At 31.7% G+C, this 24,192-nt stretch overlaps 4 protein-coding genes and 1 long non-coding RNA gene across 5 annotated transcripts; 1 reads left to right on the top strand and 4 right to left on the bottom strand.

Annotated features, from left to right (window-relative positions):
- Nucleotides 1-22: 22 nt before the first annotated feature.
- Nucleotides 23-14,928, bottom strand: LOC122524950 (dynein axonemal heavy chain 12-like). The gene is made up of 29 exons (XM_043647470.1): nucleotides 14,791-14,928; nucleotides 14,448-14,636; nucleotides 13,959-14,338; nucleotides 13,393-13,639; nucleotides 12,916-13,314; nucleotides 12,434-12,644; nucleotides 12,068-12,341; nucleotides 11,615-11,995; nucleotides 11,440-11,533; nucleotides 11,202-11,356; nucleotides 10,748-11,033; nucleotides 10,523-10,684; nucleotides 10,066-10,277; nucleotides 9,856-9,973; nucleotides 9,518-9,758; nucleotides 9,198-9,444; nucleotides 5,254-9,036; nucleotides 4,891-5,177; nucleotides 4,538-4,791; nucleotides 4,176-4,472; nucleotides 3,619-4,114; nucleotides 2,802-3,547; nucleotides 2,369-2,722; nucleotides 1,808-2,274; nucleotides 1,578-1,735; nucleotides 1,269-1,515; nucleotides 790-1,195; nucleotides 443-706; nucleotides 23-376 (listed from the first exon to the last, which is right to left on the bottom strand). The coding sequence occupies exons 1-29, from the start codon at nucleotides 14,926-14,928 to the stop codon at nucleotides 26-28; spliced, it is 11,844 nt and encodes a 3,947-aa protein (XP_043503405.1). The 3' UTR covers nucleotides 23-25.
- LOC122524782 (pro-resilin-like) lies at nucleotides 14,685-16,367 on the bottom strand. Its single transcript, XM_043647213.1, has 3 exons — nucleotides 16,280-16,367; nucleotides 15,994-16,122; nucleotides 14,685-15,647 (listed from the first exon to the last, which is right to left on the bottom strand). Exons 1-3 carry the CDS (start codon nucleotides 16,289-16,291, stop codon nucleotides 15,387-15,389), a joined length of 402 nt encoding a protein of 133 aa, XP_043503148.1. The 5' UTR covers nucleotides 16,292-16,367; the 3' UTR covers nucleotides 14,685-15,386.
- On the top strand, nucleotides 15,462-16,487 carry LOC122524783. Its single transcript, XR_006305621.1, has 2 exons — nucleotides 15,462-15,620; nucleotides 16,029-16,487. It is a non-coding gene; the product is annotated as an uncharacterized LOC122524783 (long non-coding RNA).
- Nucleotides 16,488-16,932: 445 nt separating this feature from the next.
- On the bottom strand, nucleotides 16,933-18,147 carry LOC122524780 (60S ribosomal protein L32). The gene is made up of 4 exons (XM_043647212.1): nucleotides 18,057-18,147; nucleotides 17,722-17,835; nucleotides 17,295-17,447; nucleotides 16,933-17,129 (listed from the first exon to the last, which is right to left on the bottom strand). The coding sequence occupies exons 2-4, from the start codon at nucleotides 17,812-17,814 to the stop codon at nucleotides 16,971-16,973; spliced, it is 405 nt and encodes a 134-aa protein (XP_043503147.1). The 5' UTR covers nucleotides 17,815-17,835; nucleotides 18,057-18,147; the 3' UTR covers nucleotides 16,933-16,970.
- A 1,401-nt stretch (nucleotides 18,148-19,548) lies between these two features.
- LOC122524858 (activin receptor type-1-like) lies at nucleotides 19,549-22,621 on the bottom strand. Its single transcript, XM_043647345.1, has 7 exons — nucleotides 22,302-22,621; nucleotides 21,879-22,057; nucleotides 21,548-21,791; nucleotides 21,199-21,473; nucleotides 20,470-21,110; nucleotides 20,159-20,393; nucleotides 19,549-20,065 (listed from the first exon to the last, which is right to left on the bottom strand). The coding sequence occupies exons 1-7, from the start codon at nucleotides 22,360-22,362 to the stop codon at nucleotides 19,928-19,930; spliced, it is 1,773 nt and encodes a 590-aa protein (XP_043503280.1). The 5' UTR covers nucleotides 22,363-22,621; the 3' UTR covers nucleotides 19,549-19,927.
- Between the last annotated feature and the right edge of the window lie 1,571 nt (nucleotides 22,622-24,192).

Genomic DNA, 24,192 nt, shown 5'->3' with positions numbered 1-24,192 from the left:
CGATATAAAATAATATAGAAGGTGTTTAATTATCAAGCTGACACAATAAAGCTAGACCTCTTTTAATCCAATGACTGACAGCCTTATTGGTGTCGAGAAGTATAGATAATACATAATTAGTAGAATGACCTGTGGTTTTTAGCACTCCAAACCGAGCAGACGTTATGTACAAGGGACATTCGTACCGTCCTCCAATAATTATATTAATCATTTCGGATGGTTTGAACCATACTATTGGCATAGATTCCCAAAGTACTTTTGGAAAACTTTCAGCAAGTAACATATTTTTCATATCCCACCTTGCACCAACTAAATACATACCGTAAACATATACTCCGTCTATTGGAGATTCATCTAATTTGTATGATGGCATTACCTAACAAATAAATATTATATAATAAATTTAATAACATTATGACAAATTTAAAAACGAAGGTATTACTTGAAAATCAAAATTGATTTTATCAATCGGTATTTTATATTTCCTCGCGAAATTTTGTGCCGCAGCCGTTAAGAATGCATGAACGAATGAAAATCCGGATATCCAGAAAGTCTTTGGTTTTCCTTCTATTAACCATGTTTTAAAAAAATCTAAACGTTTTAAGAAATCGTCGATAAAACTGGACAATGGTTTTAATGTTGGATAAGCACTTGCTCTAATCCAGGAAGGTGGAACTTTATTATTAATTATGTGTGCGCCTAAAATCTATAGAAACGAAAAATATTTTTAATATGTCACTGTTGGATGATTTAATAATAGGAAGAAATTTCTATGGAGTGATAATATACCTCTAAATCTGCGGTCATCACTATATGACCTTTTATAGCTCTTTCTAACAATACCAATGAATTTCTCATTTCAGTTAAAAGTATATTGTATCTTTCCATTTCTTGTATCAATACGGTGTTCATAGATTCCATATACATCGTTGGATATAATTTTTGAGCCTCTTCTATGTCAAACAGATCTGGTAATTTACTATAAATATTTTCTTTCATAAGCAACAATAATTCATCCTGTTTCATAATGTCACCAACAGTGACGGTTCCTTGAATTAACATCATAGAATCGAAAAAATTTTTTGAACTTTCAAGATCGCGAGTTATTCCTGCATTCATGTGCAATCCGAACACTTCCGGCGGTGTGATAACAGGAATTCCTTCTATTTGTTCAATATAATCTTTATATTCGTGTCTAAAACAATTGTTTATACATACAAATAGTATTTAAACATCACGGGGTACGGTTATCTTATACGTTTAATTACTTTTTAGGTAACATGTATTCCGGACCAATATCAGCGAATGAATAATTGATATTTGTGATTACATAAGGATTGTAAAAATCATCTAAAATAGTATTTAAACATCTACGATCTCTCTCATCTGTAACTCTTCCGCCGTAGTTGCATTCACCCGTAAGATAAATGATTGCTTTAAATGGAACCTGTTCGTAATCGTCGATATAAAATTGAAGCTGCTGCACCGATATTTGTAGATCAGAATCATCAAAGCCTGTAAACAAAATCACGATTAAACTTTTTCGATATCAACAATGAAATATTTTCAATGTGTACCGTATTTAATATTCCATCCTTGAGGTCCATAATTTCTACGTTCTTGGATGAGTGCATGAAAGAAGCATAAAGCGTATAACAATTTTGAGTAATTTCTTTTCTTTTGAGTCGATGTATGGAAAAAATCTGGTTCTTTGGCAGCTTCGGATAAATAACATCTGAAAATTAGAAATAAATAAATGATTAACTTGATTATTTTTTTTTTTTCATTTCTAGAGATCATAACTAACTTCATAATATTTTGTTGAAGACCAGTCGGTGGTTCATTCGTCATTTTTAAACCATTTTGTAAAACTGTTATGGGAAACTTATCGGAGGGATAACTTGTCAACCAAAGACGAAATTTAGTATGAGTATTTGTCAGATTGAAACCCTCACAAATTTTTTCAAGCACAGGCATCCAAGATACAGCTAAGTGACAGTTTTGTAAGCAGACCCATAAACCTTCGCGTTGAGCTTCGGTAATTAATTTTTGTGCTATTGGACCCTGTCCTTGACCCAATGAGATAGTAGAAAATTTCGATAGATAATCCATACTATCGGCAAAATTGGTCAAGGCTCCCATCGGATCGGAACCAGTTGATAGAATAAAAATTAGTGGAACTGTACAAGTTGAATCCATATAAGATTTGGAGATATCAAATGGTGGTGGAGTTACAAATTTAATTCCCAATCCATCCTTAACGAATTCCCGTATCTGATGAGAAAGAATATTAATTATCATTAATATGCATGATACTATAGTTAAAAAAGAGTAATCGTTTTAAATATAAATATAAATATATAAATACTGCAATAATAATTTTGTCAGGTCTGATCATTCTCATAACAATCAATTTTTGAAAATAAGTCAATGCGTTTTCCCATGGTTCTGGTAAAGATTCTTTTTCAGGATTTAATAGATCGTAATATATTTTCCATTCGGTTAAATTCTTGATAAAATTTTGTGAAAAATTTCCGAAACTTGGCAAAGTATCTATTCTATCTATTTCAGCCCAAGATTTATCTGAAAGCCAATCTGGTGCTGGATTCTGTGTTACTTTTTTCAATGCCATACCACCAGATAAGAAAAATAGAAACTCTTGTTTATCTATTTGATTACTTGCCAGTAGAATCGTTGAGTACAATACAAACGAATATAATATCTGACAAAAATAATCGAACGTATATTATAATATACGTGTTTATGCATTTTAAAAAGAATACAACTACATTTATATTAACCTTGTCCTTCTCGAATAATGATCTACAAACATTTTGATATAAATGATAAGTGAATGTATTTTTCAAAAATCCAAGTCTACGTTCTAAGACTTTACTTTTGTTTGCCAAATCGATGGAGACAACGTAAAGATTGATAAACCATTGCAATGAAAACTCGTACATAGGATCTATGTTTGGTAAATCTGTAATGGTATAATAAAGAGCTGAGCTATATTTCGCGATAGGTTGATAACTTTGACGAAAAACTTCGATAGATTTTTCCGTCTTTTTCGCGGCATCCTGTTTCTTAAGTATATCAATCGAAAGAATTTTAGACGAGTCCAAAATTTCGATCGCTTCTTCGTCTTCTAAAATACCACCGCCAGCTATCGATAATGTTTTAAGAATATTATCCTCGACCTGTTTCAAGGCTCTCTTATTCGCAGCACTTTCGATTATCAAGTATTCTCGTTTTTCTTGCAAATCTGGTCTCTCTTTCGCTACAACAATTTCTAATAATTGATCTTCCAATCCCTCGATCGTCAAAGCAAAATTAATCAAAGTGATTTTATTAAAAACGTCTGGAAGATAATGCGGATTTCGTAATTTCGTAGTGATGTATAATCTAAAACGTAAATCATATTCAATGGCAGTTTCTCCTAAAGTAATATGCCATATTCCTGCAATATTATAAATGTTTTTCATGAGAATTGGATCAAGAGGTGCTGGGAGATCTTCTAAAATATTTTCTATTAAAACTGGCTTTCCTAAAAAAACATAATACTATTTTAAAAACATATCGATATAAATGAAAACAATTTAAACAGAAAAACCCTACCATATTGAACAGCTTGCTCAATGATATTCATATAATTTTTATCCGTTACTTTGATAATCTCCAATTCGCTCTGTTTTTCCATATGACGAATCCACTTGTTTGCTTGACTCTGTGGATCTATGAATAAACTCCATCTCTTAGAATTATCCATGATGATCGCATTTTCTATAGAAAATGGATCTCGCGGTAAACCGAATATATTCCACGAATTAATTTTTATCTCGGTTCCTAATATTTCCACGAAATTGTATCCAAGCGAGCAGGGTATGTTCAAGTTTTGTACAAATGTTTTCCACTTATCTATATTCTCCATTCGATAACTAGCCGTGAACGGGCCGAGATAAGCGATAACTCCGCAGGAAATTAAAATATCTCCTGGAAGAGTGTCGTAAGATGTTTTCAAATTAGCAGCTGCAGCTAACCAACGATCTTTTTCCCCTCCTAAACCATCGATCAGTTTTTCGGCACGGACGAGTTTGTTTCTACAATTGGTAACCTGACGGATGAAATTATCATCGTGAATTATCGTATTAATAATGAGAACGTTAATTAATTACTTCGTTTTCCATTTCGAGCTTCTTTGTGAGCGTAGTTTGCAATCTTTCGTTTAGATAAGCAAGTTTTTCGGTCAAATCTGCAAGCATTTGACGTCTTTCGTTCAAGAACGCCATGATCTTTTCGTATTCTGTTTGTGCAGCTGCCAATTTGGCTTTTTTCGGTGCAACTTCTTTGATTACTTCGTCATACAATACCATTGCACGAACCCATTTGCAAAGACCCTCAGCAGCCGATGATGCTTTGGCTATAATTCTTGGCTCGAAATTTTTATCCGTCATATATGTCTTCTTAATCTCCTGTATTAACACAAAAACTGTAGTTTCAATTTTCAACTTTTTTTTACTATATCTTGATATCTTACATCCATTATATGAGTTGGTATATTGTCTTTGTCATATTGACGCAAAGTATCGAGAAACTTCATATCACCTAAGAAACGTTTACTGGGTATCCAATAATCAAAAATCTTACGGCCAGTAATTGGATCATCGACTTTAACTGGAGGTATTCCCATCATAACGCACACTGCAGCCATTACTAATTTCACTCCTTCTGGAGGACTTGTCATCGTCTTTACAACCGAGATATCAGCAGGTTTAAGAGTATTTAATGCAGCTGCATTTCATAGAACATATATATCATCATCAGTCAGTGCAAATGATTGTTATAATGAACGATGATGATGATTAAACTATGAAATGAAAATATTATAACCTATTGCTTCGTCCAAAGCAGGAAGGGCTTGAGCCAAATCAGCCTCACATTCCAACTTTAAGTTCTCTGCAATTTTGGCTTGAACATTGGCTGCATCTTCGTCTCTCTTGACCAAAATCGTTGCTTTCTCAACACTCACATTCTCCGTTTCTATTTGCTTCATAGTTTCTGTGGTTACTTTTGCGGACAATTCGAGTTGCGGTCTTAATTCCGAAAGAACCTCTCTCATACGTTGAATCTGTTCGGCAGCATATTCTAACTTGTTCAAACCATTGAGATATCGATCCCTGAATATTGTGAAACAAAAGTAATAACAAATTGATGAAATTATATAACAAAAATCATGTAATATATTGACGATACCTTGCCAAGGTGAGTTCTTCTTGTTTCTCACCAATTAATTCGACGTAAGTACGCATAAGATCAAGAAAACTTGCTGTAGTAATGTAAGTTATTCTACCAGATGATTTATAGAAATGATCACTGATATCCTTAGCACAATTATGAAAATATTTACAAGCAATAACGGCGTTAACTTTAACGTCCTCGTTGACGTTGATATTTGCTACATTGTGAAGTGCTATTTGTTCGAGTGCATCCTCGGGCCATACTTCGAACCAATCGATGGTACAACAATTTACTAGACTCGGATAAAGTCTTAGTCTTATTCTGAAAGTATCACCGATTGGACTGAAGCATAACATTATGTGTAGCATCTCTTTGCAACGATTAATAAAAAATGCTAATACAGCGAGCACGGATATGTCTAAATTACGATTACCACCTTGAGCATCTAATCGGCACATCTCTATGATCTCTTGTCTTTCTTCAATTGTGAAAAGATTAGGTACTTCTCCGATATTAAGAAGACTATCTATATCAGCGAGAAAAGCTTCTTCCTTGATCTGTCCTTCAGTAAATAGAAAGACAAAATTTTTACCAACTCCGCCGGAATTCTTCAACACCTTTTTAATGTCTTCCCTCCATTCGTTCAGCCCATACGCACTACCAATTTCTGGTTGAAAAAGTCCATGTCCAGCCATGTTAGATGCTAATTTTGTTAAGGATTGTCGTCCGGAACCACTGACACCAATCATTAATAAACTGCTGTTAGAAATGGCAAGTACGCGACAAATTCTTGCCAAGTGTTCCAAAGCATAACGGAACATCACTATGTCGATTTTTTTCCTATGAGTATTGTTGTATTCTTCGAGATAAGCTAGAGCTACTTCTCTATATTCTGTTATCGAAAGTATCTCCTCGTAAAGACGTTCATCCGCTAATACTTCCATATTCATAAAATTACCGTAGATCAAACTTCGAAAACTCTCTTCCGTTAAGTTGTCCTGAAATTTTGGCAGATGATTGAATGTCGTATCGAATGATTCTTTTAATACACTTTGTGTGGTATCTTTTATTTTGTGGAATAACCAACGATGATCCGTTGCTTCTACCAAACGATCACCAAATACTCTTAAGATTTCGTGAACCCATAATTTGGTTAAATCATTTTTCGTCTCGGCACTTTCTTTTTTTATCAAAGTGAAACCTAATATTACTCGGGTGAAGTCACGAAGGTTAAACGAATAATGTGGTTTAGCCGGAGTTGGTCTGAATTCCTTGCTAATTGCTTTGTATATCACCATAGTGGCATTCACGAATTCGTTTATTATCGGAATAATTGATGTCGTGAAGCCGTTTCGTTTGAGTCCGATAAAGGCTATACTCGTGAAAATTCGGGTAACGCTTTCCGTCGAGAATTTGCTGATGGAATACAGATTGAAGTGACGGAGGAATCTTTGATAAATTTCTTGTCTACTACCACCGGGCGGTGCCATAGCACAAATAAACATCGTATCGAGAATCCAGATTTTTTCAGGCTTTTTTAGATCGTACCAGCTACCATGATCGAAGAATTGACGAAGCAATTCGATTGCTGATTGAGAACCAAAAGTTTCTTTAGCTGGCATGTTAACTTCGTCGATGAATACTATACACTGTGTACCTGGTAATGGACCAAATTGGTTTCTCTGTCTTTTATATAACTTAGTTAATACTAATTCTTGAGTAGTCCAAGCTGTTGTGTTCGGTGTAAAGACGATAAAATTAGGTAAATATTTCGATTCTTCCAATTTGTTCATCAGCAAGTCCTTAATGTAGAAACTTTTACCAGTACCAGTACCTCCCTGTATTAAAAATCGTTTGCGATGTTTGATATGCATCAAGAATAATAACTGATACTTAACCGTATCTATGGTGGGTATCATAATGTTACTAATAGATTGGGTATCATCGTATCGTTCCGATTTACATAAATCGGCAAGACGTCTCCATGATCCTCTACCTTTAAACGTGTAAAAATGATCATGAATAAGTTCGTCTACTGGTATTGAAATTAATGATTCCTCGATACTCTCGGGCATGGGGTAGTCTTTGTTTTCATTTGTCCAAAATGTTAAATAAAACGCATTAAATTTGCATCGAGAATCAAAATCCAAAGTACCACCGGCTCCCCAAACCAAACCTAATAACATAGCAGCTTGTAACCATGGTACGATATATGTACCATAAACTTTTGGATTATCTGCCACTGCAGTTTCCATGAACATCTCTATGAGATTTAAGGTCGATACAACCTGATGAATTTGGCCAACATTTAAATACATATGACACGTCTTACGAATGAACTCCAAGCAAGGATCTAGCAACCATTGGAAAAGCTCGTTTATTAAATCTTCATGACCCTCTTTCCATTGTGGATTCAAACGTGCTATCCACGAATCGATAAACGGCTGCCAACCGAGTACACGAGGTTCGACATAAATCATTCCACAACGTGACACTGTTGCAGGAGATGCATGGACCAAATCCATTACTTCGAATATCATCGACATCACGTTTGACATTTGCATTACTTCGCCAGATGTAAGGCACAATTTTTTATTATCATCCAGCACAGTATTGAGATTCTCAATCCAAAGGGCATCGACAGGACCATCGAAAATAATCCACTTCCTATGATCAGTTTCTTCCATAGAATATTCTCTAAATGCAACTGCACATACACCGTCTGACCACTCGGAGGATACTGGATCGAAATGTCCATACAATTGTTCCAATGTTATAGACTTAGGATTGATCGTAAAGTATTTTGTTACGGCACCATTTTCATCCTTCCAATCATGCATCAAAGTTAACGCATCAGCCAAGGTATGAAGAACAGATGTCTTTCCACCAAAGGGTTCACCAACTAACATAAAACCATGTCGAACGATCATCATCTCGTATGTTTGGATGATTTTTAATAGAAAAGTATCAACCGCTTGTAAATTTCTCTTCTTAGCGACTTCATGAACTGCTGCCAATAATACATCATAACTTGGAGCTGGCAAAGTTAATCCTGGAAAAAGATCAGATACTATTCCTTGAAACAATGGTATGTCATGAGCCAAAAATTTGGGTAGATTGACATCGATAATTGAACGAAGTAGAAGTATCGCTTCGTCCTCGTCGGGAAACTTCAATTTGATATTTTGTGCTGCCGTTAAAACACTTTTCACTGCACGCATACCGTAATCGTAATGGGATTGAGTCGATAATTGTTCCGAACATAATTTATAAGTTGCTACGATCTTAGTTGACAACGCACGAGCCGTATTAAACCCCGACGAGTAAAGAAAAATTTCAGCTATCATCGCATAATCCGGCACCATCATTGCCACAGTTCTGAAGAGAACTTTTAAATTATCTGGTAATTCCGAACGACCGGCGTATCCAGGATTCATCGTGATACAAATATAAACGGCAGGATTCAATTGTAATTCCGTTCCCTCGAAAACGAATTTTTCTAAATTCGCGCGTACCGCTTGAACTATAGAAAGGATTTGTTGTGCTACCACTGATAAAACTTCCAATTCGATTCGATTAAATTCGTCGAAACACGACCAAGCGCCACAGGCTGCTAAACCTTTGAAAAATTTTCCCATATTTTTGTAATCAAGGCCTTCCGAACAATTAAAAACAATACACTGTACAGCGAGAGCTCTACTAAGGTCCTTCACTGTTTCGGTTTTTCCAGTACCCGCAGGACCTTCGGGTGCTCCATTTAAATGCAAAGTATATGCACCTATCAAAGTACGATAACACCTGTTAAAACAATATCATATTGTTGAAAATTATTGTATCACTTAACGTAAATATTCGATTACTCAGAAAGTTCGTGCTGATTTTGATATAAACGTATGTACATTAAAAAATATAAATCGTTACGAACTTTCCAAAAACAGAATAAAATTATTATAATTTACCTGTCAGTTAACGGTGTGATCACAAGACGTGATGTATTTCCAATATACTCATAAGCATACGGTATAGTAGCATGTATTATTCTAACAAATACATCATCTTCCCAATAATAACGAAGCTGAGCTAACCACTCGAAGTCTTTCTCGTTCATAATTTGTTTATCAACGAGCATTTTAACTATGTCCATAGCGTGAACATCGATCGTGATAAGAGCATTCAATGTGATACGATTCTGTTTTGTTAATTTACCTAAAATCGTTTGTTATTACAAAATTATATCTAGACGTGGTATTGATTAATTCTTCAAAAATTGTATCAACACCTTTTACCAGGTTAACCATGTCAAGAATTTGTAATTGCAATTTTTCATAAAGTGCTTCCATAGTTGATGGTATAAGTGTCAATAAACTACTTTGGACTTCCATAGACCAATAAATTTGAGCAACACAAAGTACGATCATGCCAGGCCAAATTTGGACCCATACAACACGCTCGTTTGTATCGTAATCCAAATAACTCAAAAGCATTTCGTGTCTTATCGATTTTATCATGTATTCTTCTACCTGTCAATTATTTATATATGAATTTTTTTTTTTTAATTATTACGATTTATATATAATAAATAAAATCAATTATTGAGAGAAATTATTGAAATATTACCTGGATCAGCCATTTTTCTACGCAACCACGTGCAGCTTCCGTTGAGATATAGTTTTGCAACATTATCTCTTCCTTTTCATCGCTGATCATAGAATAAATTTCCAAGGTCTCATTAAATCTATGAGGTAATCATTATCGATCAAAATGAAAAAAATCTAATTATAGAGAAGCCAAGACTTTTCATAACAAATTACGTAAATGAAAACCCACCCGAGCCTGCTAATTCCTTCAAAACATTTTTTCAAATGAGGCTGTACTCGAAGTGGGTCCTTCGTTTCTGATAGAATTTCAAGCATATCGTCGTTACTCAGGAAGAAGAAACGTGGAAAGAAGAGTCTTTTTTTCTCTAGATAATTATATATACCATCGTTAACCGTTTCCATCAAACTATTAGCTTCTCTCATAACTTCTAATAAACCGACCTAATAAAAAAAATAGAAAGTTTTTAGCATTTTTAGTTATTACACAAAGAACTTGTATTATGTTATATGATTTACGAAAATAAATCAGAAATAAACCAATGTGATTATAAAAATAGTTTAACGATTAATTTTACAACAACTTAAACCAATGATTAATTGATTGAAAAACAACATTATTTTTCACGAATAAATATAACAACTTTTTCGGTTTGTCGTTAAAGAAAAATAATATTTAAATAATTTACACTCCCAGCAGTTTCCCTGACACGGTGATCTCTTTTAACAGCTTGCATGGCATTCCGAAAAATACCATCGACTTGAACAAATAGTACATTTTCTTCGGGTAATTGGGCAACAATATCTTTGCTCGAAAATATTGGTAACAAGTACATCCATTGCACTTGAACCTATAATTGTTACAAATATTAAAAAGACGCATAGTAAAAATTTATAATCAATAATGAACAAACCTTTGTCCATTCTTCAATAGTATCCCGTATACGAAGTAATTTCTGATAAAAATCTTCTACTTCATTTTTAATTTGTTTTACAAACGCTGAACCACGCATGGTTTGTATTTTTACAATGTGTTCTTCTAGGAGTGTTTGTATGTCATCTAACTGGGTCAATATTTCAACTCCAGAATCTTTATACAGCATTGTTTCGAAAAAAACGTCGTCCCATTCTTTTAATATTTTATGAAAAGCTTGCTCAAGACTCAATTCTTTCGATGCACTGACGCTTATTAACTCGTATCTTAAAAAAAAAAATTAAATCAAATTTAAATTATTATTTTACAAATTTTCCTAAATATTATTTATATATTAAATATTAATTACTAATTAAAGTCTCTTATAGATAAACATTGACATGAAAAATAAACATAATTGATTGAAATAATTAATTATTAATAATAAATATTACTTTTCTAAGTCTTCTAACAAATCCATGAATATCATTTTTCGTAAAGTTGTCCCAGCATTTGGTGTAAGATCAAAACCTGCGATGATTGACATTTCATCCCAATGATGTTGTCGAAGCGCGGGATTACAGAAAACTGTCACAAGTGGAACGTATACCTAAGAATATTATTTATTTTATTTAATGATTATTGTGTGAGATAGTATATAATATTATTATATATATTTTTCTTTTTAATTACTTTGAACCATTTGATATCTTCGTTAATTTGATACGCAAGTTTTATAGGAGCCGGTTGTTGAAAAGGATCTGGATCTTCAATCAAACCTTTAAAACTGATACACCAATTAAAATTTTAAACAAATCTCGAAATTTTGCAAAAGTATAAAAGAAAAAAGAAGTGATAAAAGAAAAACCTATAAGGATAATTCGTCGCTAATTGTAATTTGATTTTCGTTCTGTATTGTTTGCTCATTTTGATAAAGTTAGCAAAGAACTCGTTACATTTGGCATCGACTTCATATCCATCGAGATATTCGAAGGGTCCATCCAAACATACATCCCGAAATCTTTGCCATTTGCAGGCTTGATAAATCATCTCGTAAAAAGGCATTATAATATCCTTTAATTCGTTAATTAAGTGATATTCAGAAAGTGGAAAATTAAAAAGAGCTTCTTCGCTGTTAATCCATTCTGCTTGTTCATCCATTCGATCCAAACCTCTCATCAGTTTTCTTAAATCTTCAATATAATCTATAACGCGTTTAGCGTCATCCATATCGTTCATGATCGTTAATCTACAAGTGACTGTGTTAAATATGATTGAATCATACTAAACGTGTAAAAAAAAAAAAAGAAACAGAATTTACCTTGGAAACATCTTTTCAACTTTCGTATTCAAGGCCAACACTTTACTTTGCAAATTTTCCTCCAATTCGAATTTCATTTGTTCGTACATACTGCTACTCTGTTCAAAAATTGGTCTTATTCGTTTCAACCAATTGACAGTGATATTGTTTAAATCAACATGATCCACGCTCAAACTCGTCATTCCGATCAAGGATGCCATCATGTTTAATGATAATGTAATCCTATGGTTCATCTCTTCCATCGTTGTACTTGCGGCTACTAACATGTATTTACCTATATAACACAAAAATAATTATATATATAAATTAAATGAAAATAGAAAACAATTTTTTAGGGCCCCATAATACTCGATAAAAATGACGAACCTAATTCGAGAAGTTCCTTCGTTGTTTCAGGTACATTAAGTGCTTTTTTCTTCATTGTTTCGAACACGTTACATATTTCGAGATTATAATTTCTATGACGTTTTACCAATTCGCCGATTATTAATTCACGACCATATTGAGTATAAGACATAAGTGCAATTTTGCCGTCTGTTTGATGTATTGTTGCCATAAAAAAATGTTCGGTATTAGGCTAGAAATATGAATTACGATCTCTCTAATGAATCTTCATTATTGAATAAACATAAATACCGAGATATGCAGGCTGTCCCACATAAAGTGTTAATAATTGTTTTTTTTTTTTCTTCTAAATTTAATCTCTATAAACATTTTTAGAAAATTCCAAATCTTTTAATATAGAGAGAACAATATAAATACATTTTATTATATTATTTTTCGGTGAAAAAACAATTCGTAACACAATATTCTTTTACATGGGGCATCCTATGCTCATATTTACGTACCAATCCATTAATTTCTCTAACTAAACGATTAAAATCTTCAACTCTCTCAACGCATTCCTCGAAAGTATGTCCTTCAGCAACGTAAGCAATTATCTTTCTTCGAGTTTTGATATCATAAGCAAGGCCAAACTGTTCACGCAATTGTTCGATGTAATCGATAACAGGTTGAAATAAATTTGTCAGTATTTTTTCGAGTCTTTTGTGTACTTCATCCAAGTACCACTTTGGTAACGTGACCGAGATTACTTTGTGAACAGTTTTCATACCGATCCAAGATTCCAAAGTTGGTAATTCTTGTGCAACATTAGCAATTTCGTCGATAATAAATTGAAATGATTGATAAATTTCACTGAGCAACGGGAGAACGAATAATTCGTTGTTTTCGCATTTTAATTCCAGCTGTCGGTCGGAAAATATTCAAAATACTTTCGAAATTAAACATTAAGAGAAACAATGTACTATTACGATTACTTATACCTTTAATAAAGGTGCTGTAAAACAATTGTTCAATACTGTTAGCCATTCTTCTATGGTATTCATCATGCAAGCCATTATTTGAAGTGATAGTAAATTTGTAGCACATCGAAAAAAATCATTGATCATGGCCATGGGAACGTCGTAAAGGTAACGTGATTGGGAAAGGTTTCTAATCACGCTACCGTAATACGAACTGGTTATAAGAAGAGCACCTCTCTTTAAATCTGCATCCAACAAATCCAAAAGTCTGTTGTAATACGAAACAAAAATAATAATTGCTTTGATAAATAACAAAATGTTGAAACTTTCAATATTTTATATCTAAATAATCAATATTAATTTATTACAAAAAAATTGTGACTCTATTAATACTAAAGCCGTTTAAAAAATTTGCTACATTAGTATCAATGAAATTGAAATTTTTAAGTGAACTTTATTCTATACTGTTAAATTGTGTCAGAGTTGGAAATAAAACTATTGAATAAAATATTTAAACTTCCAACAATAATTTATTAGCCGATTTAATAGATATAAAAGTAGTAAAAAAAGAAAACACGATAGAATACCTGTTTAAATCAAGAATACCGATCTTTCTATAACGTCGAAAATCGCATATAGAATTACCACCGAATACCGTGTAAGCTCTAGCCACTATATTTCTCATAAATTTGTGAGGAAAATAGTATCTCTTAGCAAAGTTGTAGCGACGTTTTTGATAAATAGTAGAAAAGTCTGGTGGATCGGGAAGTTTAAATGATTCTGAAAGCGTATAATCCAAAATATTACAAGATTCTTGACATTCTGTAGCGACCACGGAATTAACAGACATATTGTATATGGCTTGATAATATTGATTCTTCACTTCTTTCATGTCTTCTTCGAAAATGTCTTTATATTTTTCTTGAAGTTTAGATGTTACTAACATTCTTATACGTTTCTCCCAATCCTATAAATTTTAATAACTTCGATGTTATGAATAATAGGTGATTTATTTATTAAATAGAACAAATTTAATTAAAAATCTAGATTTTAAAGATAAATTTTGTTTGACTAACATCTAGGAGACCAAGCGTAGGTATTTTTTCGGCATATTGTTTCATTTTCACGAAACATTTATTTTCTGATACGCCTAAATCGCATTCTTTTATTATGATAGGACGAAATGCCAGGATATCGTCGTAACGAAAAATCTTTGCCTTCTTGGAGGCTTCCTCGATCATATCTTGAACTTTTCTCGTGGCAATCTTGGAAAATAATTAAATTTATTTTATTTTAATTAACACACACAATGATCATAATTAATTAGATTTAATTAACTCATGATATAAGTTAAATGATTGATATAATATGTGTGCGAGTTCTATATTATTGATGATTATATCATGTATTTGATCAAACCTTATCTAATTTCATCATAGATAATGGATTCTCTTTTCTAACATCTTTAAATTCTAAAACGTTTGTGATCTCCGATAATCTTGGTGTTTCCATTTTCTTGTTTATTAGATCGTAAAATTCTGTCGTAATGTTAGACATGACTCATAATAAACTCTACATATAATAAATGTTAATTTTTATTATTATTAATTATAAGCTATCGACATTTTCTTAATGAGAAAATACATATAACCGCAATATTCAACATTCATCAATATATCTATCCCTTGAAATTAGTAGCAACTTCTTGACTCCGAATATTTACTATATCTATATATATATATTCTGAGTACAATTACGTACATACGTTATATAAAATATGTTATACACATACACGAGTCGCTACATTTTAATTTGTAAACAATACATTCGATATAACGTTAATTTCTAATCATTTTTGTAATCAATTTTTACAATATTTTTTTTTAAATTGCTGATACCATCAACGTGATACCACAAACTTCAATTCGACGTATCAACCAATAAAAAATTAATGTTTAATTGAAAAAAATTCGAAGTATTTTAACACGGTCTTCTCTCTCTCATACTTATATTATTTAATATCTATAACCATCATCCCCACCACCACCACCAGCAGATGGTGACGGTGCTGGATAAGTTGCTGTTCCTTCGTATCGTACATTTGGTCGATAACCAGCATTATCAGCAACGTAATCAACTATTTGTGTTCTACCATCGGGAAGAAGAACGTGATATGTACCAGTTGCTTCCTGATCCTTTCGATTTTCACGATGACCAAAATCTAAACCAGCAACAGCATCCTGCACTTCGTACGAAAACTCGTAATTTGCTGGATCCTTAAAAAAAGCCGTAAAAAAACAATTAAAAATTTTAATTAAAAAAATATACAAAATTTCAATGAACGATTAAATTAAATTGCATTAAAAATTGTTAATTTGTTTGTGTAAAAATATATGAGATTTTTTGTACTGATAATTTTGATTTATTATTGTGAGATGAAACATTTGAGCAATTATTTGATCCTAGATTAACATGCGAAAACTGACTAAAATATTATATTTAAAGAATTATCAAATTTCTTGACTAAAATTGTATACAAAAAGTAATTATAATTATGTAGAAAATAATATCATTTGTTTTGAAAAAGAAATTGTACGAATTATAATTGATAAATGATCTTACCCCAGCCCATTCATCTGGATGTCCTGTTCCGCCAGGTGTACCAGGAGGACGAGACACGCTGGGAGGAAGATAAGAAGGTCCTTGAGGTTCACCTCGAATTCCTATCAGCATCATTGCTAATAATAATACCTATGAAACAAGGAACAATTTCAGAAACGTACACACACGATTAAATTGACTAAATTATTCGCCGAAAAAAGGCACAATTTAAAAACAACAAAAAAATGTTTAACACACCGACGTAAGGAATTGTTTTTTTTTTATTCGTAATAATATCTACACAAACCTTTCGAATCATTGGCAGATCGTCCTAATCCTCTAGTGTTCAAAACTAAAATAACTCGACGTTACAGCATCGCCGGGTTTTATACACCACGTTCCTGATTGCATCTTTTAAAAGTAGAAATGGAAGCACGGTTATTGTGGAAGCTTTAATGCGAGCGCATAACCGTAATTATAGTTAATAATAAAACCGCAGATTTCTGACCGCATAGCTGCAATCATTTATTCGTTGTATTCACAGTAGTTCCTGATACTTTGTAATATTTATCGTCTATTCTTTTACGTTGCTTTAATCGCGCTAATCAAGGCTTCTTCGTAATTTGCATTGCGCCTATCGAATTTCTGTATTATATACTTAAAAATCTAGAAATTGTTCTTATTTTTTTTTATTGTTATCTTTCCGCAATCGTAACGTTTTTGCATAAGCTTTAATCCAATGATTTAAAAATATTCGCAATGTAAAACAATATTAATCTATTTCATTCGTGTAACTATTTATAATTATAAATACGTGTATATGCCATATGAAAACAATGTATTAAAAGATTGCAAAATTTTGTTTATACATCGCTGTATGTAATATTGTCTTTCTTTAGTTCCTTATATAAAAACGTATGTTTAGAGTTAAACAGGGTGATTGATTGATATACGAGTACATAGCGAAAAGATCTTATTTTATTAAGAGTTAAAAATATTTATTCATTTTCTTCAGAACGCAGGCGTGCGTTGGCATTCGTGACACGAATCGAAAGTTGTTGGGCACGTTCGACAATAGCCTTGCGTTTTTTACTGCTAACAGCATGGGCAATTTCAGCGCAGAATTTGCGATTTTGCATCATCAGTACTTCTAACTCCTAAAAAATATTTTCAAAATGTTCCATCGGTCAGAAAAGTGTATGAATTTTTATTATTAACAAACATTTGTATCATATAAAATTATTTTGTTTGCTTATGGAATGTGGTTTAAAGTCATCGATATAAAAATAATCACATTTTATAATTTTTTATCTTATATTTACCTTGACATTATGTACAAGAACTTTACGGAAACCTGTTGGAAGCATATGACGGGTCTTCTTGTTGCTTCCGTAACCAATATTGGGCATTAAATATTGGCCCTTAAAACGCCTACGAACTCTGTTATCAATACCCTTGGGTTTACGCCAGTTACGCTACAAAAAAATATTTATCATTAAACTTCTATAACCAAATACTTTTATTCTATATATTGTAATTTTTTTTATTTAATTATTTATTATTAAATGTAAAACAAATAAACAGTATAATTATAATTGAAATTATTTCTATTAGGCAATAATTCTAGCCTAAGAAACAAATTTAAATACTTCTGAAACGGAAATGTTATTGAATTGTTCAGACATGTTAAATATCATTTATTGCAAATTATTAATTATATAATTTCCGAAATATTAATGTCTATAGTACCTTCAATTTATCATATCGGTCACTTTGATGCCTAATGAACTTTTTTGTCCTCTTTTTGACAATCGTCGGCCTATAGTTTGGTCTGATAGACATGATTACTTCCTTTACGAATTACTGAAACCCAAAAAGAAGATGAGAGATGCAAACCTTAGAAGGCACATCGTGCTCACGTGCTGAATAAATTTGAAGTATTTCTTATTATCTAGGAATTAAATTATGTTTGCTTTAATAAATTCTATGTAACATAGTTGAAAATATACAATATATTATTAAAATACATAAATTTGATTTATTTTCTTAATATAATAATTATGAACACGTGTTAGATTACATACCGTTCTCTCGCAAATCGTAAAAAGAAAAGGTTATGTTTGTTCCCCGTTACCAAGTCTTCAATGTAATATAAGAAAGAGATGAGAAACATGCTATGAATTTGTAAAAAATATTATATAGATAGAAGCTTTAGGAAGTTTAACCAATGGGGTAAAAGAGATAGCTTTCCTAATATTTATTTTGATTGGTCCATTAGTATTTTCGTCGATCGTGCTCTCTACCGGCTATTTCTACAACTACATACAACATTTAATAATAGATTTACATCATAGGAATTATTTTAACTATGGAAATGTGTATTTCCTGCCACGTGACGAAATTTGAATGAAACACGTAGCCATTGATTTATAGTACTAATTTTTTACTACATTCTATTTGTTTTACATAAAGAAATTTATTTTTATCTATGTAAACCAAATTCTTATATATCTAATTCTTGCTTATTAATAAAATATAAATAATATTATATAAAGTAATTAAAAAGATGTAAATGTTTGTTGAAAAATTTATTTATTCTTTTTTTTAAATTAATTCAAATTAAGATAATTTGTAGTATGGGAGGAATACTGTATATATTAACATAAGATTCAAAATATTTTTTGTTAAAAGATAAAGTTGTAAGACAAACAATATCTATGTTTGATGAGATGCGTTTTTAATGGACACACAAGTTAGTAACTTTATACAGAATATCTTTGGTCCTAAAATGAGTTCTCTCGCATCATTCACTCTCTCTCTCTTTTTCTCTCTTTCGTTCACATTAAGAGATTTTTTTTTTATTAGTAACATGCAATGGCAGAGATATTCAGTGACCTTTTCTTTAATTGTATAATAATAACAGATATGGATATTAATGTCTACATTCTATTTACAATATTTTAATAAAAGATTAATTTTAGAATTAATGATATTGTAAATATTATTAAAGGAAAAGAAAAAACAATAAAGAGAAAAAAACAAAAAAGACATGGCATAGGTGAAAATTAAAAGGATAATATTTACAAATTCATTTTGAGTTAACAAAGATAGTAATATCTACCAGGTAGCACGGAAAATACAAATACAAATACAAAACTACTTTCAAGATCTTCTCTTTCAAGACTTACGTTCAAGACATGATGTGAAAGGAACACTATACTCTAGAATAATTTCAAAAAAATTTAACAGTGCCTAACTTATTTATAACCGTTTTATGAATAATAGCCACAGAAAAAAATATCTTTTTCTATATGTCAAAACATGTTATAAAAAAAATAAACAAATATGAACAAAAAAAAAGTATTAAACTAAAATTAATTCACAAATTGATTATAGTAAAAATACTTAATTTAAGTGCACACTTCTTATATAAATAATAATAATATTCGTAAAAATGATATATGTATGTGTGTGTGTATATATATATTAATATTGAAATAATCTAAATCGAATCTAATCCAGAAATTAGGCTTATAACTCTGGCAACATATATATTTTCTTTCTTCTTATTTTTTGTTTGTTAATTATTTCTATAAATGTAACACATCAACGCGTTTTATGGAAATGTTAAAATTTGTACATTTATACAATTTAATCGAGTTTAGTGTATAAAAATTCATGCTGACTTGAGTTTAATGCTCAAGTATAATGCACTGAATATGATCAAACGTATTAGAGAATCGAGACTAAATGAAAACGTTAATGTTTTATCACGATATGTCAATAAACGATATTTTTTTACCCTTTCATGATATTTCGATAATGTATGATCCAACAACGAGGATGACTGATTTTACAATGCGTGTGATAATATGATAGTATAATGATAATGATGATGATAATAGTAAAAATAAATATGTATATAAGAAATAGAATATGATCGAATAAACAATGGTCAGTCGAGAGGTAAATGAACGCGAGAATCGGCGGCCGCTAATTTGATGAGTGTTTTTTTCACTCGAAGAATAGGTAAGCGTGCAGCAGGCTTATAATGCCAACATTCTCTCATTAGTTTTCCTATTCCTGATAATGTCTGAAAAATATTTGTCCATTATATATAGAGAAAGAAAGAAATAAAATAAAATTAATTGAATATAATGAATATAATATAAATAATCGTATTTACTGCATCGTAATGCCATCTGTTTGGTAAGGGTGGTCTACGTTGGTCAAGGCAAACCAATTTATGCATTTCTTCTATACTGGGCTCTTGATTACTGTACGAGAGCCATTCGGAATAAGGGGCAGCATATTCCAAAGCAACTCCGTTACTTATACATCTACGACAAACTTCCCACAATATAAGGCCCAAACTATAGATATCCGCACATCTGAAGCTCTCCAAACATTCTACGTTTATTCTGAAATCGGACTTGAAGTCAAGATTTTGCTCACACACATAAACGTTTATATTGTACCTTTCAAGTAATAACTTACGTTTGTTCCATAACTTCAGGACTCATGTAACGTTTAGCGCCTTGTTTTAAATCCACTCTGTCTGTAGTAAGTCGATCCTGAGTTACAGCTAATGAAAAGTCCGCAATAACACAGCCGCCGTTCGTTTTAACAAGGATATTTTTAGATTTAAGATTACGATGGGACATCGCCGGTTTTCCTCTAGTTCCATGAATTTCCGTGTGTAAATAAAGTAAACCATTTGCTATGCTCAACGTAATATTCAAGGTTTGATGATGCGTTAAAGGATGTGGCGAATGACTCAAATGATCGTAAAGCGAACCAAGTGGATGATAATGTGTTACTAGCCATAACTGAGTACAGCTAGCTCTACTTGTCATATCGCTTCCAACATATCCTAAAATATTGTCATGTCTGGATGGTAATAATTGAGAATAGACTTCCGTTTCTCTAGCCCATGCAGCTTCGTCTCGAGAAAAGTAAATTTTCACAGCCACATTTTCACCATGCCAAATACCTCTCCACACTTCACCTCCAAATCCTCCATTACCTCCACTACCAAGACATTCGACTAATGCTACTTGCTTAGCAAGTGTGCGTTGTACCAATAATGGTAATCCTGAACCAGACCCACTGGTGAGACTTCGTCCATCCAAATATTCCTATATGATTACAAATGATACCTTTAATAAAATGATATATAACAAAAAATTTTAACATTGAATACATGTTAAACTATATAACGCATACCTTAAGAGTACTATCACCCGCTGCAGTAGCTTGCAATTCATGTGCATGATAAGTTGTACTAGATACAGATGAAGGAGAAGAAAAGTGTAACATGGACGGTTCAAGTTCCGTATCTATAATTAATCTTTTGTGCCTCGAAGCCAAGGGACGTTTCCTACGAGTTTTACGAGCTATCACGCAGAAAAGAACACCTCCGGTAATAATCCCTAATCCTAGCATAGGCCCCAATATAGCCATTGTCAATTTAAATACATAGTCCGATTCTGATTCTCCATCTATAGATTAATAAGACATAATAAATGTAGATTCTGCAATTGAACTTAATCAAACGATAATATACATATCTTACCATCTATATAATCTTGCAATATAGGAAAAGAACCATTGTTACAAAGATCACCTTGACAGCACTCAACAAAAATATGCGCACGTCCAGGCGATCTGCTAACATACTTTTTTATGCCATTGTCAATTTTTATTTCTTTAGAAGATTGCTGTTTGTTACAAATAAATTGCATTTTATCGACATCTGCTACACATCCTCTGCTAATGCTTTCCTTTCCATCTGTATCTCGTATTTTAGATTTCATACACTAACAAATAAAAATATATATAATACATGTAGGAATACTTCAAACGACTTCTGTTTGTATATAAATGTAATCATAAAGAAATATTACAGTGATGGCATCATCACAGATTTTGGTCTGAGCGCAGTCTGGTTCATCGCAAGTAAAACATTTAAAACGACGCTGATTGATAGGATTAGTTCCAAAGTTAAGTCCTACAGGTTCATGGGATTCAGGTGCTTCTCTACTGTCAAGTAGAGGATCATCGTCCATTAAAGCTGTCTTTTGTCCTATTCATTAATAATATTTATATTAGTTATTAGTTAGTTCTAAAAAAAACTTTCTAGCTAATACACTTGTTATAGAAATGTTGCTTTACAAAACGAATTTCTATTAAGTTAAGATTTCATATTCAAGTACCTTATAAACAAATTGATATAGATATTTTAATTATTGCATTAAAATATGTAGATTAAAAAAAGTATGTTAAAGAATACGAAACATAAATAAATATTATTGAAAATAACCTCATACCTGAGCATAATTTGAATGTCAACAAGAGGATTAAGTTTATGATAAATATAGTATCCGCCATTTCTGTATGCGTCAAAACAGTGGACCACTCTAATCAGGTCACCACTAGTCTTAAACGTTTAGGTTACATCTTTTTTATCTCATAAGACAATACGTTGCATTTCCTCATATAATCTTCTTAACTTTTAATAAGAAAATACTTCATTTCACTTTTTAATGTATAGTTTTTGTACAATGCCTCATCTATGCTCACCAGGGGAGCTAAATTTCATGTAGGCAATGTAGGAAAGTCGAAGATTTCTCTTATGGTTGATATACATTGAGCGCCTTTGTCGGCGATGATAACGCCCTCGGATAGCGCAAAAAAATTGACATAAAACCTCAAGAACTAAAAAAAATAAATGTATGCATTTAATTGCTAGCTATTTGCTAATTTAAAATCCATAATTGCTAACTCTTTTAATAATTTATTTAATTAGTTATTGATAATTGAAAATGTAAGAATTTTTTTTATTTCTTAGTAAAGCAACGTAGTTGGCCACAGCAAACAAAAATGAATAAGTGCGCTAAATTGCTAATAAATTTTTATTTAAAATCCATAACTACTATAACAAATTCAAAGTGCAAGCGCACTTTGAAAAAAAGTAAAAGTAAAGTTGGTATACAATGCGCTTGCACCTTGAATTTGTTATAGTAGTTATGGATTTTAAATAAAAATTTATTAGCAATTTAGCGCAGTTATTTATTTTTGTTTGCCGTGGCCAACTACGTTGCTTTACTAAGAAATAAAAACAAAATTTTCATATTTTCAATTATCAATAACTAATTAAATAAATTATTAAAAGAGTTAGCAATTATGGATTTTAAATTAGCAAATAGCTAGCAATTAAATTCATACATTCATTTTTTTTAGTTCTTGAAATTTTATGCCAACTTTTTTGCGCTCCTTCGGACGATAATATTTTCAAACACATACACACAAAGTGACTATGGCATCTAGGAATTATTACAAGAACTTCAAAGTACAGATATGATTAAATACAAAATTCAGATCGATCGATAATTTGAAGCATTTTTTAAAAAAAACTCAATTTCAAATTTTGCATCGATTAATTCATATAAATTACATTTCATTTTATAATGTCCTTTAATAACAATATAATATTTAAATATATATTTAATTATAATAAATATATAATTAATAATAATATAATTATTATATTATATATAATAACAATAATAACAATATAATTATTTAAAAAATCTATTAATTCATATATATATATTACGAATGGTTATAATTGAATGTGTCCTGAAAAAAAGATTTATGTTAAATTTTATTGTTGCCTATATGACAAGTTTGCAGTATAAAGCATAGGTCCTTTCAATGATTATAATGATTTCTATCGACAAAATTCGATCCAAAATAACTTTTTATTTTATCTACTGTTTTTATAAAAAAACACGAAATAGAACAAAAAAAAAGACGACACATAAAACGTTCAATTCGATAGAAGAAACTAGTTAAGAAAAGATATAATAAAACACAAGGAAAGTGAAATGGGAAATTGATTAAATCGTATCGAATATCAGTATAGAGTTATTATGAAAGAGAAGATCGTGTAAGACGTTAGAAGAGTGCGCGTGTTAAAATGGGACGGGAACGATGGTGTTCTTCCATCCGGCGCGAACGCAGCAACTACATGGCGCAGGCGTCCCAACGGAAGCTGGACGCAAGTCCGCAGGATCATTCCGCGCCGCGAACACCGAGCGGCACCACCACCACTCGAGTTTATCGTCGCGGTGAGAAGTCCATGTGCGTTCGACGTCGTCCCGCGAGACGACGACGCCGTTGTTAAGAAGAATTATAGACGCGTACGAGAAAAAAAGA

The sequence above is a fragment of the Polistes fuscatus genome, unplaced genomic scaffold, assembly GCF_010416935.1.
Source record: "Polistes fuscatus isolate 324 unplaced genomic scaffold, CU_Pfus_HIC Scaffold8, whole genome shotgun sequence".
NCBI lineage: Eukaryota > Metazoa > Arthropoda > Insecta > Hymenoptera > Vespidae > Polistes > Polistes fuscatus.
Note: the sequence above shows the minus strand (reverse complement) of the source record. Positions and strands in the feature narration are given on the sequence as shown.

Bases quoted from the DNA above. Each gene is read 5' to 3' on its own strand.
- LOC122524858 (XM_043647345.1), bottom strand. From the start codon at position 22,362: ATGGCGGATACTATATTTATCATAAACTTAATCCTCTTGTTGACATTC. The intron at 21,792-21,878 runs GTAATATTTCTT...TTTATTTGTTAG, and splicing joins TCTGTGATGATGCCATCACT to TGTATGAAATCTAAAATACG. The intron at 21,474-21,547 runs GTAAGATATGTA...ATTAATCTATAG, and splicing joins ATTGCAAGATTATATAGATG to ATGGAGAATCAGAATCGGAC.
- LOC122524782 (XM_043647213.1), bottom strand. The intron at 15,648-15,993 runs GTAAGATCATTT...GCTTTTTTTAAG, and splicing joins ATCCAGATGAATGGGCTGGG to GATCCAGCAAATTACGAGTT.
- LOC122524780 (XM_043647212.1), bottom strand. From the start codon at position 17,814: ATGTCTATCAGACCAAACTATAGGCCGACGATTGTCAAAAAGAGGACA. The intron at 17,448-17,721 runs GTACTATAGACA...ATTTTTTTGTAG, and splicing joins ACCGATATGATAAATTGAAG to CGTAACTGGCGTAAACCCAA. The intron at 17,130-17,294 runs GTAAATATAAGA...AATATTTTTTAG, and splicing joins TTCTTGTACATAATGTCAAG to GAGTTAGAAGTACTGATGAT.
- LOC122524950 (XM_043647470.1), bottom strand. From the start codon at position 14,928: ATGTCTAACATTACGACAGAATTTTACGATCTAATAAACAAGAAAATG. The intron at 13,640-13,958 runs GTATTCTATCGT...GTATTACAACAG, and splicing joins GGTATTCTTGATTTAAACAG to ACTTTTGGATTTGTTGGATG. The intron at 4,473-4,537 runs GTAAGATATCAA...GTGTTAATACAG, and splicing joins TACCAACTCATATAATGGAT to GAGATTAAGAAGACATATAT.